The 26,815-nt window shown below is 37.9% G+C and overlaps 6 protein-coding genes and 1 non-coding gene across 9 annotated transcripts; 4 read left to right on the forward strand and 3 right to left on the reverse strand.

Moving 5' to 3' along the window:
• The first annotated feature begins 369 nt into the window (after positions 1 to 369).
• On the forward strand, positions 370 to 1,988 carry LOC119992927 (xylulose 5-phosphate/phosphate translocator, chloroplastic-like). Its single transcript, XM_038839766.1, has one exon. It carries the CDS (start codon positions 534 to 536, stop codon positions 1,830 to 1,832), a length of 1,299 nt encoding a protein of 432 aa, XP_038695694.1. The 5' UTR covers positions 370 to 533; the 3' UTR covers positions 1,833 to 1,988.
• Positions 1,989 to 3,539: 1,551 nt separating this feature from the next.
• Positions 3,540 to 5,928, forward strand: LOC119992929 (tubulin-folding cofactor A-like). 3 transcript variants are annotated; one of them, XM_038839771.1, is made up of 5 exons: positions 3,545 to 4,043; positions 4,152 to 4,158; positions 4,300 to 4,454; positions 4,729 to 4,815; positions 5,511 to 5,928. In XM_038839771.1, exons 3-5 carry the CDS (start codon positions 4,302 to 4,304, stop codon positions 5,610 to 5,612), a joined length of 342 nt encoding a protein of 113 aa, XP_038695699.1. In that variant the 5' UTR covers positions 3,545 to 4,043; positions 4,152 to 4,158; positions 4,300 to 4,301; the 3' UTR covers positions 5,613 to 5,928. The 3 variants fall into 3 exon arrangements, with proteins under 3 accessions (XP_038695698.1, XP_038695699.1, XP_038695697.1); XM_038839770.1 differs by lacking the exon at positions 4,152 to 4,158 and having other exon boundaries at positions 3,540 to 4,043; positions 4,223 to 4,454; XM_038839769.1 differs by lacking the exon at positions 4,152 to 4,158 and having other exon boundaries at positions 3,553 to 4,043; positions 4,296 to 4,454.
• On the reverse strand, positions 3,592 to 3,812 carry LOC119993917. Its single transcript, XR_005466610.1, has one exon. It is a non-coding gene; the product is annotated as a small nucleolar RNA U3 (small nucleolar RNA).
• LOC119992928 lies at positions 5,873 to 9,505 on the reverse strand. Its single transcript, XM_038839767.1, has 3 exons — positions 8,968 to 9,505; positions 7,295 to 7,938; positions 5,873 to 6,725 (listed from the first exon to the last, which is right to left on the reverse strand). Exons 2-3 carry the CDS (start codon positions 7,900 to 7,902, stop codon positions 6,095 to 6,097), a joined length of 1,239 nt encoding a protein of 412 aa, XP_038695695.1. The 5' UTR covers positions 7,903 to 7,938; positions 8,968 to 9,505; the 3' UTR covers positions 5,873 to 6,094.
• Positions 9,506 to 14,169: 4,664 nt separating this feature from the next.
• On the reverse strand, positions 14,170 to 15,452 carry LOC119993233 (photosystem I reaction center subunit IV, chloroplastic-like). The gene is made up of 3 exons (XM_038840260.1): positions 15,094 to 15,452; positions 14,472 to 14,537; positions 14,170 to 14,384 (listed from the first exon to the last, which is right to left on the reverse strand). Exons 1-3 carry the CDS (start codon positions 15,433 to 15,435, stop codon positions 14,283 to 14,285), a joined length of 510 nt encoding a protein of 169 aa, XP_038696188.1. The 5' UTR covers positions 15,436 to 15,452; the 3' UTR covers positions 14,170 to 14,282.
• Positions 15,453 to 15,608: 156 nt separating this feature from the next.
• Positions 15,609 to 17,587, forward strand: LOC119993232 (F-box protein SKIP2-like). Its single transcript, XM_038840259.1, is given in 2 exon segments — positions 15,609 to 17,290; positions 17,293 to 17,587. Coding segments are annotated over 2 exon segments (1,557 nt in total). The 5' UTR covers positions 15,609 to 15,774; the 3' UTR covers positions 17,334 to 17,587.
• Positions 17,588 to 22,661: 5,074 nt separating this feature from the next.
• Positions 22,662 to 26,744, forward strand: LOC119993051 (probable leucine-rich repeat receptor-like protein kinase At5g63930). Its single transcript, XM_038839958.1, has 2 exons — positions 22,662 to 26,077; positions 26,214 to 26,744. The coding sequence occupies exons 1-2, from the start codon at positions 23,146 to 23,148 to the stop codon at positions 26,618 to 26,620; spliced, it is 3,339 nt and encodes a 1,112-aa protein (XP_038695886.1). The 5' UTR covers positions 22,662 to 23,145; the 3' UTR covers positions 26,621 to 26,744.
• Positions 26,745 to 26,815: the final 71 nt, after the last annotated feature.

Here is a 26,815-nt window from a genome sequence, read left to right on the forward strand (position 1 = left end):
AGAAATACGGTCTCCTTAATCCGTGATAGAGTATGGTAAATAAATATATATTTGGCTTATAAATAAATAAATAAATAACTATATACGAGAGAATTCTCTTATACGAACTTAAAATGCAGACTTATATTTTTACTCTTGTCCCGTACAATTGGTTTGAATCATGTGAAGATACATAAGTTATGTGTTCAAAATTTAGGTTCGGGTTTAAATCAAATAATATTTTTTATGTTTGGACATTGACCTGATTTTAACTCGAACATTATTTTTGTGTTTGGATATAAATTTTAAATATATAATTAATGTTCAAAATCAGTTGAATCAAAATGGGATAAATTCGGTCATCCGATCCGAATTAAGTTCTAGAAAAGCATTTACTCAGGTCAGGTTGCCCAACCGCTGTCGGTTAAGATCTCTCGCAGGCTCGCTTGCCACTGAAAAAATCTCCTCAAATCTTTGAACTCCTCCTTTTACATACATTTTTCACTTGCAGATTCTCTTATCTCTGTCTCTCCAAAAAGCTACGACAAATACAAATGCTTACTTTGAATCTCAGTCCCTCGTCCTCTCCCGTCACCTTCTTCAAATCCAACCACCAATACCCAATAAATGCTTCTTCACTCCTTCAAAATCCAAGTCTTTCCAGCAGAACTCACCAACAGTACTCATCTTCTCCCCTCAACGAGTCCAAAATTTCCAACTTTTCTAAATCCCATGGCTACCCACTTTGTTTCTCTTCAAGATTTATTCCCCAGATCCGAGATTCAAGCACCAATACTACCCATCTTGGCAGAATCTTCGAATCCCCTGCTGGGTCTTCAAGATCCCTCATCGTAAAAGCAGCAGCATCTGAACCAAACCCAGCTGCAGATGGGGAAGGCGATGTGGTTTCAAAGAAGAAAAAGACTTTCCAGCTTGCGGTTGTGTTTGGCTTCTGGTACTTTCAAAACATCGTCTTTAATATTTACAATAAGAAGGCCTTGAATGTCTTTCCATTTCCATGGTTTCTTGCATCCTTTCAACTCTTTGTTGGGTCTGTTTGGATGCTTATTCTTTGGTCTTCTAAACTGCAACCGTGTCCAAAGATCTCAAAGGAATTCATAATTGCTCTCCTCGGACCTGCCTTGTTTCATACTATAGGTCACATATCAGCATGTGTTTCATTCTCTAAAGTGGCTGTTTCCTTCACTCATGTTATAAAATCAGCAGAACCTGTTTTCTCTGTGGTGTTCTCATCTTTTCTTGGTGACACCTATCCTTTATCCGTTTGGCTCTCCATCCTCCCCATTGTTTTCGGTTGTTCTCTTGCTGCTATCACTGAAGTCTCATTCAATTTTCAAGGCTTGTGGGGTGCTATGATTAGCAATGTTGGGTTTGTTTTAAGGAACATATATTCAAAGAAAAGTTTGCAAAACTTCAAGGAAGTGAACGGCTTGAATTTATATGGTTGGATAACCATAATCTCATTGATCTATCTGTTTCCGGTTGCTGTTTTTGTGGAAGGGTCTCAATGGATTCAAGGGTATCATAAAGCAATTGAAGCGGTAGGAAAATCATCCACATTTTATTTGTGGGTGTTGATATCTGGCATCTTTTATCATCTTTATAACCAATCCTCTTACGAGGCTCTCGATGAGATCAGCCCACTCACATTTTCAGTTGGAAACACTATGAAGAGGGTGGTGGTTATTGTGTCTACCGTTTTGGTGTTTAGGAATCCAGTTAGGCCTTTGAATGCTCTTGGATCTGCCATTGCCATATTGGGAACTTTCTTGTATTCGCAGGCGACCTCTGCTAAAATGGCAAAAAAGGATGGAGGTGAAAAGAAGAGTTAGGAATTTTTGTTGATCTTCTTATAAATTGTGAATTTTTATTTTTGGATTGTTAGCTTAATGCATTTCAGTTGTAGTTTTTCTTCATGGATATTATGCTAATTTAGTGTCGAAATTTTGAAAACTTTACAGAATTTTCTGTCCAACTACTTGGCTCTATCTTGATTCCTGTCTACTTGAATTGATTGGTGATGTACGCATACCCTTTATAAACAAAGAAATTGAGATGCAGATATTGTATTCCTCTAGTCTCATATACTACTGGCTACTGCTAGGTTTTTTATGCTTTTCCATGGTGCAATAAGCACCGGGGAGCTAAATGCATTTCTTAAAAGGTTAACACTGCCTATGCTCTAACAGTCCATGAACTTCGACCTTTTCTTATTTCCATTTTGGCTTGATTGATATATAATTATATATGAATGAGATCTCTTGAAGCTTGAATACAGAGCACATTTTGGATGTGGAGTGTGGATTTTTTTTTAGTTGGTGAAATTCTTAAAATTAGCTTTATGTTCCACATGGCTAAACGTATATTTGTTGTATTTTTATTTTTTTTTTACATTCCTATATGTTGATTAATTACTTAATCTTTATTATATTTGAGCATGCCTGTTATTACCGTTTTGTGAATTTGTCATTGGCACCGACTGTGATACCAGTTCGTATCACATTAGTTTCTTCAACTGCTGGTATCTTATTTAAGGCTAGGCCAGTTATGGTTGTTCACTTGCCAACAGGTTAGGATCTGAATCACCGCACCTATATATTGCTGTTTTAATTTTCTGTTATATATTGCACTCTTTTTTAGCTTCCATTTTGGTTTTAATTGGTGTTTCATGTGTCCAGTCATGGTTACAATGTCCAATTTGGACGTAAAAATGTTGATTTTAATTGATGAAATTCGTAATGAGCATTATGCTCTGCGCTAGTGCCTAAGCATGAAATGTTTGTTTCAATCTCTTGCTATTCCAGTAGGTGGATTAGGTATCTAAATAATGTCTATTTCTGAGCACTCCGGTGATAATCCAATTTCACGGCTTGTGAACTCCATTCTTGGTGCTAATTATGTCACCCATGTGTAATATGAAGCCACAAGCGTTCTTAGTTTTTGTACTTCTTGAAGCAAGGCTCATGGTAGGAACTCAGAACTTTTGCTCCAACTCTAGAGTATGGACTTGTTAGAAGCACATCTTGTCTAGGACTGAGATTGTGTTGGACAATTGCAGAAGATCCGGTTCCTTTGCCTTGTTAAAATTCTTTTGAGGGGGGTTCCTTTTCAGTGGCTTCAAGCCCTATAAGATTTTGTTTATGCAGATGGTCCGGCGGCCACTTTTAATGTCCACAAGTGTTGTTTTACTGAATGGCAAAAGGTTTACATTGTTGAGCTGGGACATTCTTGGTAGTTGGTTCAGCAAAGTATGGGACTTGAGAGTCCTAGTGCAAGCCTCCTGAGCCCTGACTTAGACCCAAAAGTGCTCCAGGGATGTGGGAACTCATTCAGTTTATCTGGTTTGATGTGAATTGTTTTTATCTGGGTAATACATGAAACAGGCAGTTGCTGTCGTGATGAAATCTACATTACTGTCTTCAAACTTTTAAGGAATGATATCTAATCTGCTTGCAGTGATTAGGCTAATACATGAAATGGTGTTTTCACAGCCTTGCCACCCAGTTGTCTGTTCTGGTTATATAAATAAGTCCCTAAAAAACAAAGTAGATTAGAGAGAAAATTATTATAAGAACTCAAAAAAAGATGGGAAGTCTGTCAGACAACCGTGTGACCATCCCAGCCATGGATGGCTGAGAACGGTCCTCTACTGCATCATTGGTTCAGGAACCATTATGCTGTTAATCACGCTCTGATCACCACGGCCACCCACGATTCATCCACCAGAGTTCTGTTTCTGTCTCCTTAGAACTCAAGGACACAGAGGTACGAGCCTATAGAGAATATAACGGATCCTGTTCAAGTAAGGTCGTGGCCTTGGTCGTCGATGAGGCCCAACGAAAGGGTTTATCTGCACAACTTTCCTTGCTTTTTAGAGACAGGTGATTCCCAAAAGATTCATGGGGTCTAAATGAGTAATCTCCCAAGGCCCAAGCCCAGTCTCCTCTTCAGTTCCATCTCCGTCTCTGCCTCACATAACAGAGGTTACAGAGCGCCTCTTTTCTCGTCCGATCCGACCGATCCCTCTTGTCTTGATTTACGAGGTAAGCTCGCGTGTCCTTCTTTCTCACGCATACAATGTACTCTGCTCTTTCTTCTCATTCTCTTTCGCTCAGATTTTCTCTGCTGCGATGTGTTTTTTTGCAATAAAGTGTGATATTACGTGATTTTTTGCCAAAACTTTGGTTTTATTTTATTTTTCTTGCATTTCCTGTTTTTGTAGGAGAAATCGAAACTATTGCAATGCCTGATCGGGTGTAAATTTGTGGGTTTTTTTTTTCTTCTCTGGGTGATAGGTTCATATGGCGACCCTTCGAAGTTTGAAAATCAAGACAAGTACTTGCAAACGCATTGTGAAGGAGCTTCATTCCTATGAAAAAGAAGTTGAGAGAGAAGCTGTCAAGACTTCTGAAATGAAGGAAAGAGGTGCTGACCCTTACGACCTTAAGCAACAGGTAATCCCGCCCTTTGAAGTTTTGCATATGAATTGATTTTTGGGTGATCTTCAATTTTTGTATGTGATTAAACTATTGGGCCATCATACTGAGTTTTGTATTTTTCTTTTGCTCATTGCTGGTCTTAAGTTTTAAAACTTTGAGAAGTTTTTAGCTCTGTTGAATTATTTTATTAATCATTCTAATAGAGAATTATGCTCACTAATCTCTTGGATTTTCATGTTTGTTTCATTTTGAGAAAAGAAATCCCACTTGTCTTGATCTCTTCGTACAGGAAAATGTTCTGGCTGAGTCAAGAATGATGATTCCAGACTGTCACAAGCGCCTAGAGTCCTCGCTAGCAGACCTGAAAGGAGCTTTGGTATGATAATATTGTATCATTAGTATTTTGTGCTGTCAGATAACATTGTATCATTAGTTTTTTTGCTGTATATGTTGACACTAGCCTGCCAAAGTCGTCTGAGAGTAGCACAATTCATACATTAGAATAAGCAGACTTGCATGACTAATTACCTAGTTGCTTTGGCTGCTAGATTATGAGTATGTCTGGAGAATAATTTCTTTGGTGCACTATAAGTGTCATTAGGTTTTCATCAGCCATGATGTTGGATGTCGAATCCCACACCCAAGCACTTTGGGCTGCTTGCTGGGATTCATATCAATGGTCCCTCTGGATGGAATTGCATGTCTTGGTGGAACTAGGTAGCCACTGTGTTTACCGAATGTAATGCAATAGAGCCTGGATAGCTAATTAGTTGGGTAATTCACATGTATGCTTATGCAAAATTCCGGCTTAACTGAAGTTTGGTTCCTGCCGTTGTTCTTAGTTCTGATTTTTTTCTTTAGTTTGTTAGTGAAACTACATGTCCTTTGGAACTCATTTGCTTACATTCAAAAGGAGGTTCTCTCCTTAGTATGAGAAATTAGTACTATGAATTCCTTGGCTTTCAGTATAATAATTTGTATAATGAATGCTATTGAATAATCATGAATCATTTTCCAAAGTGATGGTATAATAGTATGTGCCATTTATTCAAAACTTTTTCTGTATTTTAGGCTGAGCTGGAAGAATTGGATCAGAAAGAAGGTCTTGAAATGGAGGATGCTCGAACCACTATAACGGAGGTTGAAAAGCTGTTTCAAACGACTGAAGATTAGCGTCCGAGTTTTTTTTGGCAGGATTGAAGTAAAGAACATGACGTGAATGTTGATGGATTTGCTTTGGTCTGTTTTCATGGTGCAATCAAAGGGAACTTAGGCTTCTTGTGGGTTTCAAATTTGTCTGATATTTGTGCTCAAAATATTTGTTGTGACTGGTTTTCCCCCTTGTGTACATAAAGAATTGCTGCATTTTTTTTCAAGGTGAAACAAGTTGGAATGATTGCTTTTATTTGACGACTAGAAATTGAAAATGTGAGTGAAATGGTGTAGAACATTGTCCCTTGTAATACCATTATCGGACAATTCAGAGTCCCGGTGTTTTTTTTTTGTTCCCGCTATCCCAAATTAGATTACATCCACCAGAGATGGCAAATCCGCAGAGTTCTATGAACCATATGCGATGGTATACAGATCGACAGATGAGAAAACCAAGGAAAAATAATGTCATCTTCTGTTCATGAGAATTTATGACCATGGTTTCAGAAGGAATGGCGAGAACCTCTCCTGAGTCTTCTAGGGAAAGGTCTGCATGCCACAATGCTAAGATCAACAGCTGCGGCGAGAGCCATAAAGATGGCAGCATCCTCCACACATGTTATATGTCTTATGGCAAGCTGTACCAATGGCTTGCTGCTCTTGCCTTCCCCTTGCACTCTACAGCTCATGACAAATCCACCTGCAACAGGACTTGATCCCGAAAAATCTCCGCTACTTTGTCGGCTTGGTATTGGTGTTGCAGCGGTTTGCATCTGTTTGTCAGTGTCTATGAAAAATTCACCACCCTTTTCAGCACTGATGGATATCTCTGACATAAGAACCTCTCCTACCTCCTGGCCTTCAGAGAGAAGGTGAAATCTGCAGCAGATGGTGTCTCTGATGCCACGTTCGCGCCATGCCTCCAGCTTTCCCCATGGCTGCCAGCTTTCAGGTCCGCGAGCATCAGGGCAAACAATCAACCAAGCTCCTGGGTTGGATTTGGCAACCCAATCACAACCTGTTGATGGCACAAAGGGAGTCGTTATGAAGGCTGCTGCAACAGCCGAGCCAGAAAGATCGTGTATCTTCACCTTCCATCCCTTCCTTTCTCTTCTCTCTATCTCTAATTCCAAACTGTCAGCAAAGGACAACAAGTAATTGCTTAACGGGTCCGGGGACACCCTATAAAATCATCATAACCATCCAAAGATTCATTTTAACAACGTTGTAATGAAGAAAAAACCAATTTCAAACTAACAGGAGACCATTTCCTACGTAAATTTTTTCTTATGCCTCCATGGATTAGTGAAATTTTCATGTGCTTTTTCTTTTACAGCACAGAAACATTATTAAGTACTGCTTTCAGTGTAAAGTGCATGCACAATGACACACAGAAAAACTGCTCAAAATCAAATGGCGATCAATTCCTTAAACAAATGGAGCCAAAACCATATGAATCAGGAAACTAGTTGAGAAAGTCAAATATCCTGGTAATCATTTGTTAACAGTTTTGAACCAATTCTGAACCAATTTTTCTTTTCTACTTATCAATTCTGAACCAATTTTTCCTCTTAATTTCAAAGGCCTAAACAGTTACTGACACGGCTTTCAAGCATCAATAAGTGCAAACGAAAGAGATGAGAGTTGTGTTCAAAAGATTAAAGATGTTTAAATTGTAAAACAAGCCAAATGAATCATATCACCTGTCTCGACTAAATTTGCAACTGAATATAGGCTGCTTGACGGAACCTCGAAGCTGAACTATCTGAGGACTCAATGTGGTCACATCTTCAAACTGAAAAAGATATCTTGGATCAGGATCTAGTTTCACTGTCAGATGAAGCTCCGCTCCAGGTTTTCCACTCTCCTGTTTGTTTTTTCCAATGCCAATCCATCCATTGAAAAGAATAACTGGTTTTCCTTCACCCCATTCTGGACCCACCTCTAGTTTAAATGTCCCAATCTGCTGCCTTTTGATGCCAACACCACAATGCGACCCCTTTCTCCCTGTAAAAACAGCAATCTCAAGATAGGAATGAGTGTTATGGAAACAACCAGGTGTCAGCAATGCCTTCAGATCAGCTTCTTCAAGATAAAAGCTTGAGGCAATGCTGTGACTATCAGGGGTGGCTTCAGGTGAGGATATTAAAGGGACCGATGTTTTCTGCACTGGAAAACCTCGAAGTCGTATCTCACACAAACACGGAGAAGAAAATGCATGGAGTCCAGATTTTGAAGTATTTAGCGCTGTTCCTGAAAGCCTCAGCACCAGTGACCCTATTGACAATCTGACAAAGGCCTGAGGATCCATTCCAGTCACAAATCTCTGCCCATCAGATCAAGAACCCTGTCATAGTGGTGGGTTAATGACAGTTAAATCATATAAAACCTCCAACGCATGCTAATTTGAAACAAGCTGAAAGTCAATAGATTATCGAGTATTCATGCTAATGATTACAATGCCTCAGTAAGAGGCTAAATCAAAAAAGTGCCAATATGTTAGAATACTATAGCAACCAAGAGATGGAGAAACCTGCATTTCAAATTAACCGACAAGAATATGAATTGTTGCAACACATATACATAAGATAGTCTCATCCCGAAACTAATCTTCTGCTTTCAGAAAATCAGGAAAAGGTTTAAGATCATCGATAAATTATTTTTATCACTCTCTAGTAACTAAAGAAAGGCTACAAGCATTTTGAAAGTCATCAACAATTGCAAGCCTTCTGGTTGTAAGGCAAAAAAAATTCGCAGAATCGCAGGAGTTACTATAGCTAGTCCTTTGTGGTTTGGGTTTTTGACAGTTCTACTTCTCTGGATGCCACCTTTACAGAATCAGCAATATGGTCGAAAGAACATTCCTGCCAAAACCGGCAACCATGTGACAAAGGATGCCTATTTTTGTATGCTTGACATTCTATTTGATCCACCTTGAGCTCAATTAGCACAGACAGAGGAACAAGTGGACAGGAAGGAAAGTGAAACCAGGACTTCTATGTTAATTATCATATTTTGGGTATGATTGCAAAAAGAAAAAATTCAACATCAAACATTGGCTAAGTTTATGCTGAACCTTAACTTCCAAGCAATGACACATCTAATGTTTCAAATTCCCATTATTTTTTCTATTCATCTACTTCTCCATCAAATAGACAGAAAACTTACAAAACCCATTACAGTTTGATACATACATACATACATATATATATACACACACACATACACCCATCCCAGAACCGCTAATTAGAACCAACAAAAACAACCAATTGAGCAAAGTCAAACCTACAATTACAAACCAATGGGCAACAAGTGGAGCAACCCAATCATAAACAGAAGGAAAAAACAATAAAAGGAAAACAGAGAGTAAACTCACCTGACTTTCACCAAGCTTTCAGTTGGTTTCTAGTTGTTCAAATTCTCCCAAATCCCTGATGAAACACAATACCCAGAAAATAATTACATCATTTGAGAGTGTAGGAATTAACCAGCGTCGGATAAACACCGGAAACTCGTAAAAGTAAGATCTCTTTGGGCCTCTGTCCCTCTTTCCCAAAAGCTACAATTTTTTTTTTGTAAGAATGTGAATTGTACTACTTGTCACCTGAAAGGAACAAATCAAACGACAAAGCTATGTGGGATGTCAAGCAGACTACGCACGGATCACGAGGAAACAAGAAACTCTGCCCTCCTCTTTCCCTGCCCATATATTCATTTTATTTATATTTAGAGGTATTTATTTTTTCCCAAAAAAGAAAAAAAGAAAAAGTGGAATTGGTAAAATATTCTATTGATTTACAGGACAATTATGCTCTGCAACAGTTTCTTGATTTCTTATTCCTCTTCCTGGAATTCAGAATTCTTTGCATCATCTGGGGAAAGTTGAAAGTAAAGGAGAATCCTTTATGCTTATAGAACGTCAATATAGCACATTTTATTGTGGAAAAATAAAAAGAAAAAGTAATAAATGGAATTACTTTATTTTTATTCTTGATGTGGAAACTAAATAATTTTTTCTGCAAAAAAAAAAAAAGTATGGAAGAGGAGAGAGGGAAGGGTCGTGAGTACAGCTGTAAGCAACGGTGGTTGGCTGAAATAAATTACAAAAGAGAATGAATCGCTTTCACTCACAGCACATACCTGACTTCAGCCTCCCTTATTTATTGCTTTATTTATTTATTAATTTCTCAAGTCTTTAAACAATTTGTCAAGTGTTTTACATTTATTAATTATATTATAAGCAAGTGTATTTATAGTCAACAGAATTATCTGCTCATTGTCCGCAAGGCCCATGTAGTCCTACTGTTTTAATCACAGACGTCTAATCCCATCGATTAAAACTGATATAGAGACTTCTATTGCGAGGCATTTCCTCCGTATAGACCTTACTTGTGCGCTTAGTAACGGGTTCTTATCAATTATGTGATTCTATAATTATTTATGTCTAAAGATTTGGTCTTGATTGGTTTCTGACCAAAATTAATTTTATTGATTTGGATTGAATGATTTATTTTAGTTAGTTGATGGTAACTTTCATCGATAGAGAAAATATACATCTTTTGTCAACTCGGTCATTTTGAATCTTTCAAAAAATCTCGAAATTCAAAACCATCCGTTATCCGATAAAGACCTAAAATCCTTAACTATAAATCAAAATCCTCGACGTAAATAGTTATAAACGCCTTTTAAGACGCATTATTCGCAATTTTAACTTTATGCTATTAATTAAGAATCATCAAAGCCCAAGCCCAAAGTTCATTTACACTTATAAAATATAATTGAAACACCAACCACCCCCTTTACATTTTTCACACAAAGATAAACATATATTTGTATTGCATATCAAAAAAAAGACCAAGTTAATATAGGACAAAGAGATTAGATATAGTGATTGTTAATTTATTTGAAACTTATGATGAATATAGAGTGGGTCATCCCCTCTCACATATAGACTCCATTGAATTATAAGAAGAGCTTTTTATTTAGACAATCGACCTTTTTTTTTTATTTAGATACCTTAAAAAAAGTCAAAAGAAATAAAAACAAAAGAAAGAAATAGTGAGGTGCAAAAAGGAAGAGAATCTTGAAATCTTTTTTCTCCCAAAAATGACAAAAGTAAGTTGTCTTTATAGAGAAAGTGAGGAAACCAAATGAGTGAAGCGTGGGTTGTGAAAACACCACTCTCTTGGGGTTTGTGTGTGTTAGAATATGATATCAACGATGTGAAACCCTTTGATCTAACAAGTTAACTTATTGAGTTGAACGATAAAATAATTAATCTTAACATGATATCAAAACATGAGACCTAGTTTCAAATATTTGTTTTTGCAATTTAAACCCCCAATTTATTATTTCCCCAAGTGTGGGTCTTCGTGAGAGCCCCTAATGTTGGGTCTCATTTGTTGTGCAAGTGTTGGACCGTTGGATTGTTCAACCCACACGCAAAGGGGAGTATTGAATTATAGTATAAATAATGTGAAATGTCTCAACGTAATAAATTAATTTATTGGATTGAATGGCAAAATAATTAATTTCATCAATCTATTTGTATAATTGTTTTGATGCTCTCGATGCCGTATTGTACAATCTTTCCTCATGTCGTTCCACAATTTTACTTTCTTGCCGTCATAGTCATGGCCAAAACGGTATTGATGCCCTTCAGTCATATTTGAGTAAATCTGGTTTTTTTTTTCCCTTAAAATTCAGTGATTTGTTTTGTTTATATCAAGTAAAAAAAATAAATCAGCCCTTTTTTTTATTTTTTTTCCTGATGAGATATTCAAAATTAGTTGATTGGGTGTTTAACAATATATAAGCTTTACTTTTTCAAGAATAAAAAAAAAATGATTGGAAAATGAAGGTTTTGTATTTCGAAAGCGTTATGTATCATTAACAAATTTAGTCATAATCAATCATAACATGTAATTAGACAACGTAATAACGAATTTCAATGAAATTAAATAACGTAATACTGTTATAACCGGTTATGGACGAAAAATGTTAGGGATATAAGTCATAAAACTGTTTGTATTTTCCATTCTACATATAAAGTTGATTACTATCAGAAAAGGAAAACCACTACTTACATTGGTCAATAGTTGGACCAGGCTTTCTTAAAGTGACAACAATAAATCAATAATGCAAACAAAGTAGACATATTGTAACCCATGTCATGTGTGTGTATATGATTGGATTTATCTGAATTATTAATTGTATAATCAAAATAGAAAATTACTTTATGACAAGACACTAACTAGATTTGGTTGGAAGAAGCAGGCCTGATTCAAGGAACCTTAGGAAAAATATGAATTTGTGGAGGGAAAAAAATAAATAAGTGAAGACTTTTAGAGGTTAAAGGGAAGGGGGGGAGAATGAAATGGATATGGACACCCTACTCAACCCATGTGCACCCATAAACTCTTACCCATGTGCACCAATAAACTCTTGGGTCCCATTCCTTTAACTACTCTCTCATCCTCGGCCGTGGCTAGTATCCATTTGATGTCATTCCGTTATCATCTCCTCTTCTCACAATATGTAGGGGTGACCAAAAAAAAAAAAAAATTTGATTCTGAGTCGGTTTTGGGTCGGATAACAATACATATTTATGAAATATTTACATACTTACATGTTCATAACCTAATATGTATTGGATTTCGAACATACTTAATTGATCAAATCCGGATTGGTTTAAATCCAGACAATAACTTAATTTTAGAGGTGGACAGGTGTATGTCTCAATTTTCTTCAGATATGGTTCTCATCAGTCTGTCTCTCCAGACTCTCACTTTCACCGTCACCATTTTAACCGAACCTTGTTCACTATCACCATTTTGTTACCATCTTACTGTGAAGACTCACCATCAATTAACCATCACAATCGAGAATTGCTCCATCACTACCCCAAATCCAGAGAATCTTGTGCGATGTACGAGTCATGTACATAGAAGTCCGACATTGTCCGTCGATATCTGTCGTTCCAACTCCGTTTACTCACTAGAGAACTTCTCTTCTGTGCCACACCGGCACTAGTGGTGCAACTGACGGGGCTGAAGGAAGGTCCAATAATGACCACCGAGACCGTATCTACAGACTACACAATTGAAGGTTGTGTATCTGTATGTAGAGAACTTGCGGGGACTTGAGAGTCACTTTTGAGAAAGACAAGACAATGCACGTGTCATTTGCAGGGCCATTAGATAAAATCAATGGTTCAGATTAACAAAATTTTGAAATTGTCGGATATCTAGATTGCAGGCCCCCAATCCCGGATACCAGAGGATGGGATTGAAGTAAACCCATCATCCTCGCAACAACATGTACACACATATGACATAGTTTTTTAGTTGCTAAAACTATAAATAAATTGATGAAAGGCTTCTCCCAAGCCCTAAGTAAAGAAGTTGAAGGTTGAAGACCAATAGAGGTGGCCTTTTGGGCCCAAAATAGGGGAAAAATAAAAATAAATAAACAATCAAACTGTGCAAATGATGATAGTGCAGTATTGCTTTGGTTAAATTTGATTTGTAATCGACAATAACATCATATAAGATTGTCTGTTGAACATATGATATGAACTTGAACTTAAACTCAAACCGTCATATCCGTTAAAGTTTTCAACCTGACTACATGAGACAAAAAACTTGACATATGACATATTATATAGTCTATATTCACATATGATCATAAAAAGGACTTCTCACATGTGCACCAACTTTACGCATTTGTTTTTCAATCATAGATGCAACAAGTCTCAGAGTAAATGTGTGGTCCTGACTTTTATTGTGCTTTATTACAATCATTAGTGCATAAAGTTAGTACGCATGTGAGAATTCTTCGTGATCAGAATTCATACATGTCCACTAGAAGCATCAAGTACCTCACAAGCACCATGGACAATGCAACCCAATATCCCAACATTTCAGCACCTCTCCACCCATTAATCCCCCAATTTCATTCATCTCTTGAAAATAACTCCCAGCACCAATCTCAAGCCAACACCCATTCCCTCCTCCATCAACCAATCCAGAAAATGAACTCTACTCCCACTAGTAGACTCACCATTCTGATCTTGCACTCCTCCTAAAGAACTACCACAACCCCCCACTATTATTTCACCATTATCAACACCAACAAAATTAGCAGAAGTACTAATTGAAGAAACACCATTGTTTGGCAAATTGAGTTTAGCAGAAGAAGAACCATAGAGCTTTTTTGCAGCCTCGTAGTAAGCAACTGCAGCTTCATATGAGGAATTGAAAGTGCCTAACCAAAGCCTTGTGCCTCTATTTGGTTCTCTAATCTCAGAAACCCATTTGCCCCAACTCTCTGTATTTACAGAGTGCATTCTCTGGCCCTCCTTCGCCTTTCATACACCCTTTCATTGACCTTCCCATGGAGGGTTTCTTAGCTGCTGTTGCTTCACTGTCTTTCATTTCTAGTCATTCTCTCCAAAGTAGCCAAATATTCACAAATCATCTCTACTTCATTAATGCTAATGCACATATCCACATTCAACTCATATACTTTAAAGTTTTCATTCGACGTAATTGAAATAGATCAGCCGATGCAAGAGAGATGAAAGAAATCGATACTTAAGCAAATAATCACCATTTCATAGAGGAGTAGAAAGCAGGGGGGATTACAGAGTTGAATATAATACACATCAGAAAATGCACATACAATGCCTCACTACAGTTCTTCAATCTCATCCAAGGCATAGTTGTTAGTTGATACATTGGCATAGTTCACTTTGTTAAATCTTACCACGACCGGATACCTCGTTTTGGGATCCTGCACCAAAATGTAGAGTGACTTACATCAATTAAAAATTCTGCAAATCAACCAAAACGGATGAAATCTATGGATCAAGAGAATTACCTGATCAACAGTCACAACGGATCCAACGTCTTTGAACCAGTAAGACTCTCTCCTTAGGATCTTCACCTACATAAGTACGCAGCGGACCACACAAGTTAATCGTATGTACTTCACCAAACAAACTTCTTTTTGAAGCTTTTTCACTCTTCTATTGATAAAACATAGAACAATAATTCGATGCTTCAAGAGATGATTACAAATGGATAATCTATGATTGACACACAAACTATAACTATAATGAGTAACTGCTGATGCTAAATGAGCTTTGATCACAACATACCCACCAAATAAGCTGGCAGCTTGTTGGTGTGATTGTAAACCAATTCAAAATTGTATTTTTTTTTTGGTAACGGATAACGATACTATACAAGTTTGTCATTTGGATATTGGGTTTAAACTCGAGCCATCAGGGGAATCGACCCTAGATCCTTCCAAATTCATACACTTTGGTGCCTATAGAGACTAGGTTATATCATCCAACTGGTTATGAACCAAATTAATTAAGATTCCTCTATCATAGTGTATTGCACATGTTCAATGGATCAAAGCACAGAATCAATTCCAACCCTAGCCAAGGAAATCACAAAATTACAATTGGAGGAAATTGATATTGTAATATTACCTTGCTGCCCCTCTTGGGTCCAATCGGAGGTGGCTTAGGAGCAGCCTTAGGCTCAGCCGAAACAGCGGTGGTGGCCGCTGCTGGCGGGGCTTCATCGGCCGCACGTACTACTAGCCTTCTCGAACCATTCTTGACATTATTGTTGGCAAAGAAAGCAACGGAATTCCTAGAGTTTGAGCTCGTACTCGATACGACCCCCCCGGATCTGAACACAATACCGGATGTTGCCAAGCTGCATGTAGCCATTGATACTCCTTCCAGTCTCCAAACAAGCAAGCAATGATGGGTTAGAAACAGAGAATAATAAAGGGGAATTCTTTCGTTTTTCAGTTTCGGACCCATTAGAATTTGGCAATGGAGGTATTGACCTATGAGAGTCTGCCACGAGTGAACACTATCCGTTATCAGTGGACGGCGTCATCTCTCCGTGATCAATAGTTGATTATACACGCAAAACCCTTGCATCCCAGAAAAACTGAAAAGGGTCAAAAGCGCGTCGATGACTGAACCAGTCGGCTTCGACGGTCTCGACTAAGACCCGCCTTTGACGGGGCAAGCGATTCAGGGATTCAAAGCTTCACACCCACCCACCACCTTATAATCCATTCTTCTACTCGAATTCTTACGTCGCCATTCGCTTCACCACACAGCTCTTTGTTTTTCTTTCAAGTTTCTGCCCTAATGGGCCAGTCGTCTTCTACAACCGCGGAAGTTAACATCCGAGAATTCTCCAAGTCCATGAGCGATCGGTTTTTATCGTCGCCGATTATTTCGAGGGATGCGGTGGAGGTAGCCGGGGACTGGGACTTGTCATCCAATATTCCCGATGAGTGTTTGGCCTACGTTTTCGATTTCCTCGGCGCTGGAGATCGGAAGCGGTGTTCGGTTGTTTGTCGGCGGTGGTTCCGGGTTGAAGGACAGAACCGTCGCCGGCTGTCCCTTAATGCTCAGAGTGGAATCTTTTCGTTTCTGCCTTCGTTGTTTACTCGATTCGACTCGGTCACGAAACTAGCTCTTCGTTGTGACCGCAAATCTGTAAGCTTAAGCGATGACGCTTTGATTCTTATCTCGCTACGCTGCAGAAACCTCACGCGCCTCAAGCTCCATGGCTGCCGCCAGCTAACCGATCTTGGTGTCGCCACGTTTGCGCAGAATTGCAAGAGCTTGAAGAAGCTCTCCTGCGGCTCTTGCAGTTTTGGCGCATCGGCCATGAATGCGGTCCTAGAGCACTGCACAGGTCTTGAGGAGCTTTCAGTAAAGAGGCTCCGTGGATTATTTGATGGAGCCGAGTCGATCGTGCCCGGTTCTTCCACAGCTTCCTCGCTGAAATCGATATCCTTGAAGGACCTTGTGAATGGGCAATGCTTCGAAACGCTGGTAATTGGATCTAAAAATCTGAAGTCATTGAAGATCAATCGTTGCTTGGGCGACTGGGATAAAGTCCTTGAAAATATAGCCTGTAAAAGCAGTTCTTTGACTGAGATTCACCTGGAGAGGCTTCAAGTGAGTGATATTGGGCTTTCAGAAATTGCAAAATGCTCAAGTATAGAAATCTTGCATATTGTTAAAGCTCCAGAATGCTCGAATATGGGGCTTGTTTGTGTGGCAGAGAAATGCAAGCAATTGAGGAAGCTTCACATTGATGGATGGAGGACTCATAGGATAGGCGATGAGGGTTTAATTGCCATAGCCAACCACTGTTCTGATCTAGTAGAACTTGTGTTGATTGGTGTTAATGCCACTTATTTGAGCTTGTCTGCCATTGCTGCTAATTGCCAGAAGCTTGAAAGATTAGCACTTTGTGGTAGCAGCACAATTGGTGATGCAGAGATTGGGTGCATTGCTGCGAAATGCATGGCACTGAAGAGGCTTTGTATTAAGGGATGTGCCATTTCGGATATTGGAGTCAAAGCCCTAGGCTCTGGCTGTCCTGATTTGGTGAAGGTTAAGGTCAAGAAATGCAGAGCAGTGAGTAGTGAAATTGCTGATTGGTTGCAGGAGTGTAGAGGGTCTGTGATTGTTAATTTTGATGTTGTTCAAGATGTAGCCTTGGATACTACTGTTGGCGATTATGGAATGCAGGATGATGTTGTGGAGTTGCCAACAATGGCTGGCCAAGTAATAGTTGAAGATGCTTCTACTAGTAATGGTCGATTAGCCTTATTTCGGACAAAACTCGGACTTTTTGCTAGTAGGAATTGGTGGCATGCACCTTCAGGAGGTGGAAACTTCATTGGTAACTTATGAACTGTATCTTGTCAAAGTTTGAAGTCACCGCACTTACTTTGATCCTGTTACACTTTTGTTTTGTGATGATTTGTTCCTTAAATGGTTTTTCCTCCATCTATTGCTTGGGAATTTATTCTACTCCCGACACTTCTTAGCCTTTCAAATGTAATATGAACAAAATGTCCAACACCCCCTCATTGTTTAACTTGGCAATTTGTCATATGCCTGCCTTTGTGTTTCAGTAGTGACTTGACCATTTGTCTTATCGTTTCCTCTCTTACTTCAATTCATGCATTCGAAACTGATACATCCAGTACTGCTTTATATACACAATTCTGTGCTGGTTCTGTTTGTAGATAATGGTTTAATATAATGTACCTTTACATTGCTGGAGACCTTCTTCCTGTCGTTCCCATCAGTTAGTTATTTTGTTCTCAAAAGATTAAAAAGAAAGCTTGGTTGACTTAGATAAGTTATGCTTCTAGTAATATTGTGTTTTGACATTTTGACGAGGATGTTTTGGTATTTTGAATACATTAGAAGAGTCATTCTAGTCATACAGACGAACATATGACCCAAAGGTAGAGTAGCAGTGGTGCAACCTAGAGGTCACAAGTTCAATTTCTAGAAACAGTCTCTCTCTCTCCACATCTTTTGTGGGGAAAGTTCTGCGTATATTTTGTCTACTTCGTCCATTATGAAGTCTTGCGTATGAGAGTTGTTTACCTTTTACTTATTCTAGTCATGTTGAATTGAACTTTGTAGAAATTTGATTGTGTCAAACTGTCAAAAGTCACCAACACTATTGTGAGAGCCTTGGGTAAGTTCTGCCTATATTTTATCTGTCGCTGATGCCATCCGCGAGACTTCTTTACCCTTTACTTAATTCTAGCGAGACTTCTTTACCCTTTACTTAATTCTAAGTTTGTTTACCTTTTACTTATTCCAAGGAAATTTTAACTAGAGAAAGTGGACAGTGTAATATTTGTATTATGTAGGATCTTGTCTTTGATTTTCTAGGACATAGGACAGTCGTTTATTTGGATCTGAAATTCTGGAAGAATGGTTATTATGTTTTATCATAAAACATCTATTACCATCCATATTGACTTATCAAAGGAGATGGAAGGAAAAACAAAGAAGATTGAGGAAATGTTCCACATCATTGTTTCTTGATTTCCTTCATTATTCCAAGTGAATATTTTCAAACTGCAGACTGGTTTGGTGGTGTCATGTATGGAATAAGGAAATTCCCGCTCTGTTTCTAAAGTCGGCACGGCATTGATCTGCTCTGCATAAAGTCTTCGTTGAAGATATATAAGAGTCATTGACGAGGACAGTCTCAGTTTTTAGTGAATAATAAGTAGAAAGAAACCAAGAAGAGAAGAAAGATAGTATTTAGGAAGTGCAACTCTTTACTTTTAAATGTTTCTTGATATGTTTTATCTTGTAAATGGTATGGAACTGCATAAATTTTTGGCATGGGCATTTATCCGGGCTTGAGACTGGCTGCAAGCGCAAAAGGAGTCGAGAATGACTCTTGCAGGGGGGAAAGAAACAAAGAATGATTATCAAGACATCAGTGCACACTGGCACATAATCATATATTGGATTGTATGTATTCATCTGTGTAAGAAAAAGAAGAATTTGAGATCCCTTTTCTGTGAAGTTAGGTTTGTGTGATTTACATTTGGATTCCATTAATTAGATTTTGATTCCTTCACTTAGCCATCACTCTTTCTTCACTGCACTTTGACCTAACTAGCCAGCACTCATAGACCAGGGCGTAAACAATGTCCATGTCACTATTATGAGTGGGCCCAAACTAGCACAATGGGTGGGCTTCATAAAATCCATGTCTAGGGTCCTACCCAATCTCATCATTTCTCGTGTCCTATCAAATTATCTACCTGGTTTGCTTTGGAGTGTACTCCTCAATTTCATGGTTTTTCAACTCTTTTCATCTTCTTCACTGCTTAAACATAATAATTTTTTTCATGAAATTTAAATCTTAAGTTTGAGAATTAGGTGGAGTTTTTGAATAATTCCTTTGTTACACACACACACAGATATATATAATAAATAGCTTGGATATGAAGAAAATAAATAGGCATAAATTAATCAACAAGGAAATTTAATGTCAAACTTAGCCTCACTTCCAAAGACTTTGAATGTTGAAAATGATAACCGACCACATACGTTTAAATTGTCATGAATGATGCTAAAGAGTACAAGTCAATAGTTGCTTACGATATGATGACCTCCAAAATTAACTTGGTCTATCAGGTGATAGGACCAATGTCAGTGAGTATCTCTTCGAATGACCTGAAGATTAGAACACGTGGGCTACGGGAGACCCCGAGTATCTTCTTGGAGGATCTCTCCTCATGTCAATATAATATCAATAAGGGAGTGTTCGGAGATCTCTCTCTCAAGTAGTTATATTAAGAATGCAGGGTTCAAGATTAGGATCCATTATCTGTAGCGGGAGGTCCCTTTTATATGAGTTGAAGAGTTCTAACTTTAATAAAAGTAGATAAATTCTTCCTTGATTCTTGTTGAATTTTCATGAGGGTGAATCTCATCCTCATTCATTTACTTAATGGAGTCGCTCCTCTTCAAGACTCGGGATTCTCTGAGGACACTCTGCTTGTGTATTCTGAGGTGCTCTTCTCTCGGTTACATCACTTTATGCAACTCGCCAATGTCTCGGTCCCCTTAATTTCGATGAGGGGCTATTTTCGCCACCTGAGAATATATCTTCGAACTTATGTTCTCGATACTCGGATGTCGGTCAACTGAGTTTGGTCATCGATATCGATTGTTGCCACGTCGATACTTGGGATGAAAACTTTGTTTCGTGACATCATAAGTGACATAGGTCGTGTTATCATTGGAAGGGTATTTTTGGTATTATCATGATCAAATAATATTCTCCTAATTAGTTAAAAAATCTAAAAAAATGCTATAACTTTGCCTAATATTTTGCATGCTTGCAATATATGTAATATAATCCATCCATACATATATATAATTAGGATAGCCACCCAACTCCATGATATGGTTAGGTAGCAGACTAGCAGTGCCTTGTAGATGTGACTGCCACTTAAGGATTGGGAGAGTTATGCATGGGACCCAATAAGCACCACCAGAAACCCACATATGCAAAAAGCAAAAAAGAAAAAGAAATCTTTACAATCTTCTCCCCCACCCCATGTATGTATAGGACAACAAAGCATGTAATTAAGTAATTAATTAAAAAAAATCAATCAAAGTAAATAATAAACATGATGTGTGGGGAATTGTAGTAAGCAATGACTAATCTCTTTTGATTAATTTAATCATGGAATGATAAAAAGTAGAATCATAGGGGTATTGGCTAAGTGACACAAATTCTTCATGGCACATGGCATTGTTATAAACACAACCTACTTTGAATTATATACAAATGCAATGGAAATCATTGGGTTTAAGAAAGTTAGGCAAGAAAGGAATGGCCAACTAGACTTAATTCCACAAAGAGAGAATGATTGCATTTGGAAAATATATGTACATATACACACACATATACATATAAGTCTCCTGAATTTCTGATAATGCCTAGCTGCAATTCAACTATAGTGTTTTAGTGGTACAAAATCCTATATATATAGTCAACTCTTACTTTTTCAAGCACAAAAAAATGGAAAAGGAAAAGAAATCAGGATCAATTCAACAACCAAAGATACCTTGTTGATCCATGATAAATTAAGCTGAAGTGGTTTAATTAGTTTGATAATATATACTAATATGTAGGTAACTCTAGCGGTATGTTTGGTTAGTCGTGAGAATGAGAATGGGAATAAACGGTTAGGTTTTTATCTATTGACAAGATTTTGTTTTATAATTGAGAATGATACTATACAATTAAGTGATTTGTACTTCTGATTTGGGTCTAAACCAAAACCACTAGACCTACGCTCATATAACTTTTCCACTTAACAATACCTTTTGCGGTCTCCAAAAAAAAAAAAAGGAGAGTGGTTATAAAAAAATGATATGCACAGTATAAAAAAATGATATGCACAGTACAATATATATATATATATAATAATAATTTCTCCTATAAATCAAAAGTATGAAACAACTTTATGAACCTACTTTTCAACCATAGATGTGATGAATCCCATCAGAAAATTTATGGTCCCTACTTTTGTTTTATTTTATTACAATCATTAGATTTGAAGTTCACAAAGTTGGTTCACATAGGAGAATTATTCTATATATATATATGTATAATATATATAAGTATTTGAGCGTAAAAGTATGTCATAAACAAGTGTAATCCAAATCCCAGACACAGTGATTTTAACAATATTTATTCCCTTGCATCTCCTATCAAGCAATGCATGCTTGGCCAATAACTTTTATGCATATAGTAGATGTTGCACTAGATGTCAATACTGGAGAAATTGAGCCTTAATTGAATCCATCAAAAAGGCAAAACTTTCGGCTTTTAACTCTGTTTTAAAAATCGGATTTCGAATTGTATCGGTAGACTACTAATAAACGGTTTAATCGGTTTGATTTAATTAATTTAAATTTTGATAATTCATAATAAATTATAAAATAGTTGTAAATTATTAGAAAAATTAGAAAAAATACTATAACTTAAATCTATTTAAATAAAGTAAAAAAACACAATAATAACACACTCAATCTCAAATTAAACACAATATTACCAAATTCAATATCAAATTAACAAACGTTCTTATAAGAAAGTCCAACAAAATCATATAAATTATAAAAGTTCAAGTTCAACATAACCATTTATATCTCAATTAGGTTCAATTTTTACTCTTAGTTTTTTTTTTTAACTTATTTATTTTCATATTTTGTTATTTTTTATCAAAAGTTCTTAATTTTGAATTTTTTTAAACCGGACAACAAGCATTTATACAGAAAACTGGCCAGTTGAATCGGTATTTGACCAAACCGATATGTTATTAAATCATACCAGTGACCCCTCCGATTTCTGGTTCGATCAATATTTTAAAATACTACTTTTAAGCCCTAAAATAAATAACAAGGGATGATCAAGTTGGTCGAAGATGAATCTTAGTTGAAGGATCAAGTTTAATTCTCCACATTAGCACCCAGTGACTTATTAACTTTATAAGATCAAAACCCATGATTCCTCGTCATAAAAAACTAATCAGTAAAATAATGGAGAGATTGAGTGAGGGAGAAGAGAATGTGGGCCACAGCCTTTCCATTCACAAGAAAAAGAAAGATTTTCCATTATCAGTGTTGAAAGGCAGACAAAATGAAAAGTCTGGGTTTTTTTGTTTTCTTTAATGTAATCAAAACCCAAGTTGACAATTTCATTGCAAGCTTACACTGACTTGTCCTGCCAAGACCCAAGAAGGCAAAGCAATTCATTAACTTGGTCTGTCTCATAACATTCAATGCCCAACCTTTTCCATTAAAGAAAGACCCTTCTCTTCTCTTGTTTTCTATTTTAATGAGGTCTTGAAGCTTCCCTGTTTGTTCCCAGGGAAGAAAAAAAACCAAAACAGGCAGTTGTTTTTCTCTTTCTTTTGATTGGTTTAATCTCAGAGAGGTATGTAAGAGACTCATACTTTCATACATGCTTCGTCTTTCTGTATTGATTCATGTATGTCTATGCATATTTCAAACCAGATTTCTAAGACTTTTGATCAATATTTGACTACGTGAGAGTGAAGAGAGATGAAGCTAGATGGGTTCTTGTCTGGGTAGTTTATTTGGGTCCTTGAATGCAAATTCTGGGTATTTATCATCTTGGTCTTTTGTTTGATTGCTATGGAGAGAGTATCATATACTTTGTTCACCATTTTTCTTCTTGTGGCTGCCTTTTCGGTTCATAAGTCATTAGGGCTTAACAGAGAGGGTCAATTACTGCTGGATATTAAGAGCAAATTTGTGGACATGTCCAATCATTTGGGTAATTGGAATTCTGATGATCTTAATCCGTGTGGATGGAAAGGTGTGAATTGCACAACCCTTGATTACAATCCGGTGGTTTGGTATTTGAATTTGAGTTCCATGAATCTTTCTGGTTATTTGTCGCCCAGCATTGGTGGATTAGTTCATTTGACTTATCTTGATCTTTCTTTTAATAACTTGTCGCGGGGAATACCTAAAGAGGTTGGCAATTGTTCGAGTTTGGAAGTTCTTAATCTGAACAACAATCGATTTGAAGCCCAAATTCCCAAAGAGTTGGGTAGACTTTCTTGTTTAGGGATCCTGAATATATGCAACAACAGAATATCTGGGCCTTTCCCAAGTGAGATTGGAAATATTTCTTCTTTGTCTCAATTGGTTGCTTACAGTAATAATATCAGCGGTTCCTTGCCACGATCATTTGGAGACCTTAAAGAATTAAGGACTTTTCGAGCAGGACAGAACTTGTTAACTGGAAGCTTACCATCCGAGATTGGTCAATGTGAGAGCTTGGAGTATCTTGGTCTTGCACAGAACATGTTGAATGGTGAAATACCAAAAGAGATTGGAATGCTCAAGAATTTAACGGATTTGATTCTCTGGCAAAATCAGCTTTCCGGGTTCATTCCCAAGGAGCTTGGCGACTGTACAAGTTTGGAAACGCTTGCTCTCTATGACAACAATCTTGTGGGACCAATACCCAGTGAGCTTGGAAACCTTGCATATCTAGAGAGGTTGTACATTTACAGAAACGGGTTGAATGGAAGTATTCCACAAGAGATTGGAAACCTATCTTTAGGATTGGAGATTGATTTCTCTGAGAATTCATTGACTGGAAACATACCAGTGGAGCTTAGTAAGATTTCCGGGTTGCGTTTGCTTTATCTTTTTGAGAACCAGCTCACAGGAGTTATCCCAGATGAGCTCACCACTTTGACAAATTTGACGAAGCTCGACCTGTCACTTAATAATCTTACAGGTACTATTCCTGCGGGGTTCCAATACTTGACGGAGTTGCTCATGCTACAGCTCTTTGACAACTCATTGAGTGGAATCATTCCTCAAGGGCTTGGGGTTTATAGTCCACTTTGGGTTGTTGATATATCGGAAAATTATCTAACAGGAAAGATTCCGCGCCATCTATGCAGAAATTCTAACCTTATTTTGTTAAACCTGGGATCCAACGAGCTCGCCGGTAATGTACCAACTGGGGTCACAAACTGCAGAACACTGGTGCAGCTTCGTCTGACTGGAAACCGTCTGACTGGGAGTTTTCCTTCTGATTTGTGCAAATTGGTGAACTTGTCTGCTGTTGAACTAGACCAGAACAGTTTCAGCGGGCCGATTCCTCTAGAGATTGGTCAATGCCAGACTTTGCAAAGGCTTCACCTTTCAAACAATTACTTCACAGCTGAATTGCCAAAAGAGATTGGCAGACTTTCTAAGTTGGTAACCTTTAATGTCTCATCTAATTTTCTTACTGGAACCATACCACCTGAAATTTTCGACTGCAAGATGCTTCAACGACTTGATTTTACTCGTAACAATTTTGTGGGTGTCTTACCAAGCGAGATAGGAACTCTTTCCCAGTTGGAGCTTCTCAAGCTTTCAGAGAATAGGCTTTCCGGGACTATCCCTGTTGCTTTAGGGAACCTCTCACGTTTGACTGAGCTACAAATGGGTGGCAACTCGTTTTCTGGAAATATACCAGATGCATTGGGTAACCTTTTAAGCTTGCAGATTGCTTTAAATATCAGTTACAATAGCCTCTCTGGAGCGATCCCTTCTGAGCTCGGAAATCTTGTTCTACTGGAGTACCTTCTGCTCAACAACAACCAATTGACTGGTGAAATCCCTGGCTCATTTGGGAGCCTGTCAAGCTTGTTTGGATGTAACTTCTCTTACAATAACTTAACAGGGCCGCTTCCATCCTTTCCGCTCTTCCAAAACATGGCTGCCAGCAGCTTTGTTGGGAACAAAGGGCTTTGTGGCGGGCATCTTCCTCGGTGCAATGAGTCTCCTTCTTTGTCCTCTCTTCCTCCGGATAATGAGGGGCGACATACTCGTATTGGTAAAATTGTTGCCATAATTTCAGCTGTTATAGGAGGTATTTCCCTCATTTTGATTGTAGTTATCATATATTTCATGAGACGTCCAGTTGAAATAGTGGCTCCTTTACAAGAGAAACCATCATCTACTCCAGTTCCGGACATCTATTTTTCTCCAAAGGAAGAATTCACTTTCCAAGACTTGGTTGTGGCCACTGACAACTTTGATGATGCGTTCGTAATTGGACGTGGTGCTTGTGGATCTGTATATAAAGCGGTCTTGCCAACCGGTCATACGATTGCTGCTAAGAAGCTAGCATCTCACAGGGAGGGGAGCAATAATAATGTTGATAATAGCTTTCATGCAGAGATTTCGACTTTGGGAAAGATCAGGCATAGGAACATTGTGAAGCTATATGGTTTCTGCCACCACCAGGGATCCAATCTACTTCTTTACGAGCACATGGAGAGGGGTAGTCTTGGTGAGTTGCTTCATGGAGCATCTTGTACCCTTGATTGGCCAACGAGGTTTATGATTGCCCTCGGAGCAGCTCAGGGTCTTGCTTACTTGCATCATGATTGCAAGCCTAAGATTTTTCATCGCGACATAAAGTCCAATAACATCCTGCTCGATGAGCGGTTTGAAGCTCATGTTGGGGATTTTGGGTTGGCAAAGGTCATCGACATGCCACAATCTAAATCAATGTCAGCTGTTGCAGGTTCTTACGGCTACATTGCTCCAGGTAAGCTGTCTTCTAGGACTTCACATTTTCGTATAAATCTCGACTTTTGAGTTGTTTTTGTCTATGTCAAAGCTACAATGCTTATGCTTAATATGGTGATTTTTCTGTTTATTGACTGTGTTTCTCTTAACGCCAGAGTACGCGTACACCATGAGAGTTACAGAGAAATGCGACGTATATAGCTATGGAGTTGTCCTATTGGAGTTGCTGACAGGTAGAACACCAGTACAGCCATTAGACCAAGGTGGTGACCTTGTAACACTGGTGAGAAATTATGTACAGAAACATTCATTGTCATCCGGAATACTTGATCCTCGTCTTGATCTGCAAGACGAAGCTAATGTTTCTCACATGATTACTGTGACAAAAATTGCTTTGATGTGTACAAGCATGTCTCCAAATGAACGGCCAACGATGCGGGAAGTCGTTTCCATGCTTATTGGAACCAGTCAAAATGAAGGAACCTCCGATTCTTCTCGGTCGAATCAAGGACAATCTGATTCGTCTAGGAGCAACGATACTGATTCGAATAATGAACCTTGATGTAGATTTGTGGTGAATGATCATATGATTAACCAGGATGATTGTTTAGTAACTCACTAATTCATCCTCATATATAAAGTTCCAACCAGAGTATATATTCTGCCATATGCACTGGCTTTGTACATTCTCAGTATCTTCTTTTGATTCATCTCTTCTGGCTTTATTATGTCTACAAATTAGGTTCCTCACATGCTT

Source organism: Tripterygium wilfordii, chromosome 23, assembly GCF_013401445.1.
Source record: "Tripterygium wilfordii isolate XIE 37 chromosome 23, ASM1340144v1, whole genome shotgun sequence".
Taxonomy (NCBI): domain Eukaryota; kingdom Viridiplantae; phylum Streptophyta; class Magnoliopsida; order Celastrales; family Celastraceae; genus Tripterygium; species Tripterygium wilfordii.

Excerpts from the sequence above, each read along its gene's own strand:
- LOC119993051 (XM_038839958.1), top strand. The coding sequence starts at position 23,146 with ATGGAGAGAGTATCATATACTTTGTTCACCATTTTTCTTCTTGTGGCT. Across the intron at positions 26,078-26,213 it reads TTACGGCTACATTGCTCCAG|AGTACGCGTACACCATGAGA; the intron begins GTAAGCTGTCTT and ends TCTTAACGCCAG.
- LOC119993233 (XM_038840260.1), bottom strand. The coding sequence starts at position 15,435 with ATGGGTCCGAAACTGAAAAACGAAAGAATTCCCCTTTATTATTCTCTG. Across the intron at positions 14,538-15,093 it reads GACCCAAGAGGGGCAGCAAG|GTGAAGATCCTAAGGAGAGA; the intron begins GTAATATTACAA and ends GTACTTATGTAG. Across the intron at positions 14,385-14,471 it reads CCGTTGTGACTGTTGATCAG|GATCCCAAAACGAGGTATCC; the intron begins GTAATTCTCTTG and ends ATTTTGGTGCAG.
- LOC119992929 (XM_038839770.1), top strand. The coding sequence starts at position 4,302 with ATGGCGACCCTTCGAAGTTTGAAAATCAAGACAAGTACTTGCAAACGC. Across the intron at positions 4,455-4,728 it reads CTTACGACCTTAAGCAACAG|GAAAATGTTCTGGCTGAGTC; the intron begins GTAATCCCGCCC and ends CTCTTCGTACAG. Across the intron at positions 4,816-5,510 it reads CAGACCTGAAAGGAGCTTTG|GCTGAGCTGGAAGAATTGGA; the intron begins GTATGATAATAT and ends TCTGTATTTTAG.
- LOC119992927 (XM_038839766.1), top strand. The coding sequence starts at position 534 with ATGCTTACTTTGAATCTCAGTCCCTCGTCCTCTCCCGTCACCTTCTTC.
- LOC119992928 (XM_038839767.1), bottom strand. The coding sequence starts at position 7,902 with ATGGATCCTCAGGCCTTTGTCAGATTGTCAATAGGGTCACTGGTGCTG. Across the intron at positions 6,726-7,294 it reads TGCAAATTTAGTCGAGACAG|TTTGGAATTAGAGATAGAGA; the intron begins GTGATATGATTC and ends CTTTGCTGACAG.